This window comes from Acanthisitta chloris, unplaced genomic scaffold (genome assembly GCF_000695815.1).
Source record: "Acanthisitta chloris isolate BGI_N310 unplaced genomic scaffold, ASM69581v1 scaffold12866, whole genome shotgun sequence".
Lineage (NCBI taxonomy): Eukaryota > Metazoa > Chordata > Aves > Passeriformes > Acanthisittidae > Acanthisitta > Acanthisitta chloris.
In genome coordinates, this window is record NW_008678774.1 from 23,471 (window position 1) to 32,314 (window position 8,844).

Here is an 8,844-nt window from a genome sequence, read left to right on the forward strand (position 1 = left end):
CTACTCGTGTCCAGCTTGCCAAAATGCCACCACCTTTCCCATCCTCTTCCCTGCTCCCACCTCCCTTGGGAAAAAAAAACCCACAACCAAAAAACCCCCATTCCTCCTCTCTGCAAACCAGCAGGGGTTAATGTTGTCAGCCATGACGTCAGGATCCCAATTTGTCCGGAGAGTCCCCCTCCCCAACCACAAACTCCCTCTCTCCTCCCCTCCTCTTGTGACTTTGCAATGAGCAGCAAAACTCCACAGGAGCTGCGGCAACAGCACTAGGGAGACATCCAGCCCTCCCTCAGAGAGCAGCGCTTTCTGCAGACAGGGATTTATTTATTTCCTACACATGCATATATGTATTTATTTATTTACTGGGCTGCATTTGTTTTTCCTTTTTTTTCTTTTCAACCCTTTCAGAAAAGCCCCAAACCTCCAAATGATGAGCCTGAGATTTCCCTAAAATAAAATAACTGCACAGTGAGGCTGAATTGCTTCCCCTTCCCCCTCGGAAAATAAAGAGGAAGGGGGAGCAAATAGGTAAAATCCAGAATAAAATCATATCGCTAGAAAACTCACACGTCCTCCCTCACACATACACACTCTCTCGCGCACACACACACACACACACGCTCTTTCTCCTCCTCCTCCTCTCTGAAGGTGGGTAGCAGGAGCCATGCAACATCTGCAGAACCGGATGGCAAAAGAGCAGGAGGAAAAATAATCCAAGTGGAGTGCTCAGGGGACACTGAGTTGTTTTTTCTTTTTCTTTTCTTTTTTTTTTTTAATTTTTTCTTCTTCTCCTTCTTCTGCGTACCTGTGAGATTCGATTGCACATTTTGCTGAGCCCATTTTGAGGCATTTTATTTTTCTTTCTCTTGGGATTTTCTCCATTGCCAGAGGATGTCTCTTGTTGAGAGGATGCTGAAAGGAAGAAGAAACGAATTCTTTGACTGGCACTGAAGGAGGGGGGGTATTTTTCCCCCACATTTTTTAGTTTTTTTCATTATTATTTTTCTCTAGGAAATCATTAACTGGGGGGGGGGTTGGTTTCTTTTTTCCCTCCCCCCCTTTTTGTGGAGGGGGATTTCGGAAGATTCATCCTTCTTTCCCCTCCCCTCCAAAGATTCTTTTTTCATCCTTCGTCTTTGTGGAAATGTGGACATTTCAGGCAGACAGATTGAGTGGAATTGTCTCTGCTTTAGCAGCTCTTTGTCTCGCCTGCTGTGCGCAAAGGTAAGGATTGCGATCCCAGGCTGCAGGGACAGGGGGGCTGGGACAGGATTTGTTTATGTTGTTTGGGATTTTCTCCATCGATCTGTATGTGGGAAAGGGAGGGGGGTCCTTTCCCCAAATTGCTTCTCCTGCTGTCTGCTATTGTTATTTCCCAGTCCATGTCATTTTAGGGGGAGGAGGGATGCTCATACATGAGATGTGGAGCAGACTCTGCAGCCGGATCCCACCTTGCAGCCCACTTGCAGCGCATGTGTGTGTGTGTCCCCCTTACTCAGCCTGGGGGAAAATGGCAAAATGAAGCGTTTTGCTGGGGAACATGGTGTCTATAGGAGCCGCCGGAGCGCCTGGCACCGAGCTGTTCGCATACGCACCCGGCGCAGGGCTGCCTTGGCCATGCCTGTGCCCGCACACACGCAGCGCACACAGCCACACTCACATCCGAGCGTGCTGTGCTGTGCCACAGCCCCAGCTCTGCGGTGCTCCGGAGGCGATGCCCACGGCTGTGCCTCCGCGCAGATTTATGGCATGCAACACCATCATCTGTGGGTTCCATCCACCCAGATCCGTCCCTGCATGTGCGCATTCATCCGTGCCCATTCGGGGGCACACGTATGTGTATCACTACACACCTCCAGAGCACGGCACACTTTACCTGCACTGTGTGAATGCTGGAACTAATACCCTGCGTGTTCAAGCCGCAGCTATTCCTGGTGTATGCCTTGAGTGCTCTGAGCAATCCAAGCAGCCAGAGGTGCAGGCACCCATCCAGCTTGGGCAAGGTGTACGGAGCACACCTGTTTGCTCCGACGCGGCAGTTATCCACTGCCTTCACACACAGGAGTAGCGCTACCTACTCCTCCTCGCCCTCCCTTCTCACACATGCAGGCAGGTGGGTTTGTACCTCCGTGCTGATGCTGTGAGTGCATGAAGTCTGCTGGGGGGGAGCTGTGGCATTTTCTTGCTCAGCCATGCACAGGGAGCAGTGCGTTCCCGACGCACACACGCAGGTCCCTGCACAGCCTTGCAGAGCTGTAGATACACAGATTTATGTTCCCATAGTTATAAACATGCACATGCGCAGATGCACACCCACCTTGCCCACACCATTCATGTGTGGTCCCACTGTGTGGGGAGACACACACAGGTATACTTAGAGGCACCAAGCAAACATGTAAAGAATAATGCCCAGAGCAAACCCCTTGCTCAGACATGTCCTCGCATGTGTGTTTATACCTGTTTGTGTCCAGGACTGATACTCACCTATAGTCTGCATGTATGTCTGTGCACAGCTTGGAGACAAAACACTCTCCCATGTGCACATGCCTTCAGCTACTCCTACACACCCCAGCCAGCAGCACAGGGAGCATGTATGTAGATGTTTGGCTGCAAGTGTACGTGTATTTGCAAAGCACATGCCCACCCACACAGAATCAGGGACACAGCACTTCAGAATTCAGTTCACAGGCTGGATGTATGTGCTCCCTAAGCGGATGCAGACCCACATTTGCCAGGAATAGCACTTACATGCAGCTGCTCGCCCACAGCTGGGCAAATGCAGGATCTGCCTGTTCAAGGGACATGGCGGTTAGAAAGGAGCACTGAGAGGCAAAAGACCTTGCCCTTGATCATGATGCCAGTTCATGCCCTCAGTAGGCCAACTTGTAGCTGATGAGGAAACAGCCCCTGTATCCCTCTTCCCACTCTACCCCTTTCTGCAGAGCCCTTGCCACATTGGTTACTGTCTCTGCCTCAATTTCCCTGCCTATATTAAGGAGGTAACATTGCTTCCCAAGGAGCACTGAGAGGCAAAAGACCTTGCCCTTGATCATGATGCCAGTTCATGCCCTCAGTAGGCCAACTTGTAGCTGATGAGGAAACAGCCCCTGTATCCCTCTTCCCACTCTACCCCTTTCTGCAGAGCCCTTGCCACATTGGTTACTGTCTCTGCCTCAATTTCCCTGCCTATATTAAGGAGGTAACATTGCTTCCCAAGTTTATGTCCTGTAGGAAGATAAACAGAAATGTCTACATCCCTTGAGAAATTCAGTGTCTATATTATGAATATGGAAGTACATGAATATGGAAATCTATGTACCTGGGAATGGCTGTCTAGAGATGAACAAGTGCTGGTGCACACAATCAATAATCCACAGTGACAATACATACATAAGCATGCTGCAAAATCTCACATGCCTGCATGGAAATCCACAGGTGCAAGTGGACCTTGCAAGCCTAGACAAAGTGCTGTGAAAATGCCCACCTGTGCACACATCTCTGGCCTTTTCACAGTGATTAAAGCAGTGCAATGAAGAACTGTACCACTTTCAGATGCATGCTCAGGAACAGAGCTCAGACACCTTCCCCTGCCAGCACAAGTGCTCAGTAGTTTGTCCATGCACCAGAGCTGGGCCTGGGAACTATGCTGTCTCACATTTGCACATCCCGGTCTGATTGAGAAGTCCCTGCACATCCAGAGCCTTGACACATGCTCAGCCTCCCCAGTGGTCCTACATGCCTCCACCCACACCTCTATGGAGACTCTGGACACCTGGGAAACCAGCCTGAGGCACCCACAAATGCCTGCTTCTGTGCTTCTGCATCAATTATGTCCACAGCCCAGTATCTCATCATAACCCAATGGAGCAAGGTCTGTACCCACAGTCACCTCTGGTCACCTCCAGTCACTGAATGGGATGTAGTCACACATGTTTGGGCATGTTTCACAGCTGTACCCTTGAACTCCAGTGCTTTTGTGTGTCTGCATGTCTGTGTGCACAGGCAGGGAGTCCACACACCCTCCACACAGCCAGGAAAGCTGTGTCCGTGTCTGGCTGTGTGCATGCACACACCGCGGACGTGTCAGTGCACACCCTGGTGTCCAGTGAGGCACGGGGCTGGCTGGCAGAGGCAGTGCTATGGTGCAGCTTTCCAGCTTGACTTGGATGGATGTGGGAGGTGGTGTTGACAGGGAGACATGCTGTTGTGGTGGGTGACTGCAAAGAGCAGCAGTTGTCACCGGCAGGGTCTCTATTCTTATGCAAAACAGGGGACGAGGGTGGCACAGAGGCTGGGTATTCAGGCAGAAAACCTATATACCCCGCAGCACTGAATAGGTTCAATATTTTTAGCTTCCCCTGCTTTCTGGTTTCCCACCTTCAGTTTTGCTTTGGATCTTGGGCTCATTTTAGAGGGAGCTACCTTCTTGTGGTAATGGCTGGATTGCTGTTAGGGAGGACAGCTGCCCGCTCTGTGTGCAAGTTAAAGGGTTGGGAAGGAAAGGATTGCTGCTCTGGCACACAGAGGGAAAGATGGACTCTCCTTCCCTGTCTCTGCCTCTTGATCTGCGTTGCTAAGAAGTCACGGTGATGCTGAGTGACAGAAAATGAATTTTTACATGCCAAAGATCAGCCCTATGTTAAGGCCATAGGAAAAAAAAGGAGAGCTGTTTTCTTTTTTACTTCAATAATATGAAGAAACACCTGGGTACACTGAGAAGCAGAGGTTGCACTGGGAGGGCACTTGTGTAGTGGGGACATTATATAGTGGGGACCTCATATAGTGGGGACCTCAGGGCATGACAAGTCCATGCTGGGCAGTGTGAGACCAGGAGCAAGAGCCTAGCATGTCAGGAGAAGGGGAGTGAGACCTGCAAGAGAGAGGCTCCAGCCACTCCACACACACTTGGGGGAACAGAAAGGGCAATTTCTACCTGTGTGTGTCTGTGCACCCCTCTACAACAGGCAGGGCACAGGGAGGGCTCCCAAGTGTGCAGGTTGGTGGGCAGAGAGAGCATGTGCATTGAGGGATGCACCTGCAGGACTGCTGCCATGCAGGCATACACCAGGAGGAAGCATGGAGGAATGGAGCTTGGCATACCAGAGTGAGCTGCAGAAGAGAAACCAAAATACTGCTGAGACCTCTAAGCCACCCCCAAGACAGCTTAGGGCCCCTGGTAGCCCCATGGGGCTCATGTGCATGTTGGGGTCTAGGAGCTGTGCCAAGGACAGAAAACATGAGTGAGAAAGAAAATGGCAAGGCTCTGCCCATGGCTGGGGTGTCCAGAGCACACAGAAGTTCCATGGGTTGTGAAAGATGCCGTGGCGATGCTGCTTGGCCAGGACCCCTGCCTACGTGTCCGGTGGCACATGGGGTGACAAAGACTCTCTTCTTTTGTCTTTCAGCCCATCCACTGGGAATATTTCTGTGGTGAAAGAGATTGTGGACAAACTGCTGAAGGGCTATGATGTCCGCCTCAGGCCTGACTTTGGAGGTATGGTGACGACCGGTCGTGGGGAGCAGAACACAGGGGCTGTCGTGTGTCTGTGCTGCTAGCCTAGCCACTCGCAGCATGCACTGACCTCGTGAAATGCTCCTGTATGACCCCTTCAATCCTCTGCTGTTTGCTAGCCTTCATGTCCTTCTTGCCTTCTCCCTCATATTTCTTTCTCACCTCCTGGTTTCCCTTCTCCTCTCACTGGCTATTCTCCTCCCACTATCACCCATTTCTGCAGACAGTTGTGTTGTCCATGGTGTGATATTTCTGGGGATATTTTGCTGGGACAGAGACAATCTGCTTTTCCTCTACTCTAAACTTTCCTCCATCACAAACAAGACATCCCTCCTCCACTTCTGTTCCAAATGCCAGATATTTTGGCTCTTTTCCCTGCAGAGGGTTGGGGTGATTGCTGGCAGGGCTGTTGGTTGGTCTGCAAGGCTGACCCCTCAGCAACAATATGGGATAAATATTCCCTGGGGAGCTGGTGGCCTGGCTGCTATTCAGTAGGAGGTGCAAGGACCTGCAATTCCTCTCTTGTGTCCTGTGAGAAAAAAAGGAGAATGGCAAGGGCTTGGTGGAGATGAAATATGGAATATGGAATAATCCTTGGGTACTGTTATACTCCTGGTTCCAGTTGAGGTCCATTTCTTGGAGAGGAGCCAGCAATGAAGAAGCACAGCTGACTGCAGAAGGAGGGGGATTTGTAGGACTTTTGGCTTGAGCCTGCCGAGCTTGGCTGTTTCAAGTCTTTTCCAGGCAATGCTATTTCCTCCTCACTAGGAGATGCATAGGGTTGGGGGATCTTCAGTCTACAGGAGGACAGGTACACATTGAGATGTCCCTCTCCAGAGGGCTGATGGAAACAGATTCATGCTTGTGCTCTCATGGGGAAGAGAGGCCAAGGCCAATTCCATGGTGATTCAGGGCAGGAGTTTTCTCCCAAAGGGCCTGGTCCATGGTTCCTTGAAGCTGTGGATGGAGGAGTATCCTCACTGATTTCATCAGGTTTTGAAGGCACACTAGTGTATTGCAGTTTCCCACGTCCCCATGACTGAACCTGTCTCTCCTTGAAACCTCTGGTTTCCCTGCACCTCACCCAAACCTGCTCCCATCCATTCACCACCCCTTTCCTCCACATACACTGTCCCCACAACCCTTGCCTCCTTGTTCTACCCCAGGACGGAACAGGGGCTTTCAGGTGGCAGCACCAAGTGTTGCTGGCCCCTGGCCTCAGAGAGGGCTGTGGGGTGAGGGAGATGCTCATCCCTCCGTAGTGCTCAGGAGCATCTGGGAGCTCACTTCAGTGCAGTGGGGAGCAGCTTTGGAAGGGCTTGCAGCGTTCTACAAGGAAACAGGGGGTCCCCCTCTTCCCTCTCTGCTTTGAGCATAGGATATGGCTGGATCTGATTTAAAGGCTCTGCCTGGGAAACATGAAATGTCCCTATTAGCTGACCGGCCCTGATCACAGAAATTGGTGCAGTCACTTTTTATGAGGGGAAGAACTGCGGAGATGACATAAAACTGGAAGAAAACCATCTTGTAAGCCACAGAGATGATTATGATACAGTCAAACAGTAGGTGATCTGGCTCCGCAGAGGCACAGAGCAGAGGGTGCAGGGGGAGCCATGGCGCTGGAGGTCCAGCAGCTCAGGTCCATTTCATATCTGTCTGCCCTTATGCCAGGTCCCCAGGGCATGGACCACCCATTCCTTCTGCCTGGGCAGGGCAGTGTGGAGCTCGGTGCGGGAGGTTCTGCTGATCCTGCCAGATCTGTGTGGTGCACAGGCTGGGCTCGGCAGGCACTGCGTCCTTCCGGACTGCAGGATGGATGGGTTTGGGCAACCGTTGCATTTTATTTGATTCCCAAAATACAAACTGCATTCCTCCTCACTCAAGCAAAGAAACAGAAATATAATGACAACCTTCTTTCCTGTAATCACCTTACTGTTGCCCTTCACCCTTTCCTGTCCTTCCCTGTGCTCAGGAGTGCAAAATCCTGGTGGGCTGTGACAGTGCCTGTGCCTTTGGTGCTCAGTGTGTAGGGATGGACAGACTATCAGTATGCCTGGCCCCCTCCCTCTGAGGACAAATATATCTGGGAAAAATTGCCCCTGCAGCAATTACAACTGGGCTGAGACATGAGTCTGGAAGCTGGAGATCATTGACATTACAAGCACAGGGGAAAGGGGTGCAAATTTCCTTGTACCGCTGCTGTCCCCAGCTCACCAGTTCTCTGAAATTTTGGTCCAAATCCACTTCTAGGAGAAAACCAGTGGGATCATGTTAGGTTGTGTCTAACCCTGTGTGGCATCTAGTTCATCCACAGCCCTGCTGCTGAAAGGATGAATTTTCCCCCCCCATCCCCCTCCCCCCAAAATATTGTGCAGCTGCACTAGTGATAGGACCCAAGGGAATGGCATGAAGCTGTGTCAAGGGAGGTTTAGGCTGGATATTAGGAAAAGGTTCTTCCCCCAGAGGGTGATTGGGCACTGGAATAGCTCCCCAGGGAAGGTGACGGCTCCAAGCCTGACAGAGCTCAAGAAGCAACAAGGCTCTCAGGCATATGGTGGGTTTCTTAGGGTTGTCTCTGCAGGACCAGGAGTCGGACTCAATTGATCCTTGTGGGTCTCTTCCAAATCAGAATATTCTATGATTCTAAGGAAAAGGCACACTTCGGGCAAAGCCCTGGAACCTGTGTGTATGCAGTCCTGCTGTCTCTCAGGGACTTGAAGGACTGGACTGAACTCCAGTCCCAGTACCCTGAGGACTGGGCTGTTCTTCAGGACACTGCCCCACAGCCCCCCTTGTGCTCCACCTGGACCATCCTGCCTGGGCCTCCTCTGCCTTCCAGCTGGGCAAAATGAGTGTAAACCATCTCTGCTGGGCAAAATGATCCCTCCACTCACTTGTCCTTTCGTCCTGGGAAAACTAGTTAGGGTGAGCTGTGAATGGTCAAGATAGCATCTCGGAGGGGAAGTAGGTCCTGCCTGGAGCCCTGTGCCCTAGAGGAATGTCATGGAGCTGTCTCAGGGCTGGCCCAGCAGTGACCAAGGGGTCTGACTGGACAGGCAGTTGCCTGCAGGGATGGAGAGTACTGGAGCAAAGCAGCTGCTGCTCAGCTGCCTGAAAGCCAGGCTGAGCTGCTCCAGAGAGCACCTCTACAAGCCAGAGCCCTCGGCCCTCTGTGACTCAAGGATGAGGGTACTAGGGGCAGGAAGGTCAGAGAAGACAGTGTTGGGCACCCTGGAGGTACAGGCACAGCAAGGTTCTTCCCAGACAGATTCCTACTTCAGAAATGCAACCCACAAAAGCAATAAACTAGGCTGCCTTCCCTTCCTCCCTTC

The 8,844-nt window shown here is 51.6% G+C and overlaps 1 protein-coding gene across 1 annotated transcript in view; it reads left to right on the top strand.

Moving 5' to 3' along the window:
• The first annotated feature begins 600 nt into the window (after window positions 1-600).
• LOC103804434 (gamma-aminobutyric acid receptor subunit beta-4-like) overlaps window positions 601-8,844 on the top strand; it is a 51,957-nt gene continuing 43,713 nt past the window's right edge. The window contains exons 1-2 of the mRNA XM_009077046.1: window positions 601-1,224; window positions 5,406-5,494. Coding sequence (XP_009075294.1) covers window positions 1,145-1,224; window positions 5,406-5,494 — 169 coding nt within the window. The 5' untranslated portion in view covers window positions 601-1,144. The remainder of the gene's footprint in view (window positions 1,225-5,405; window positions 5,495-8,844) is intronic.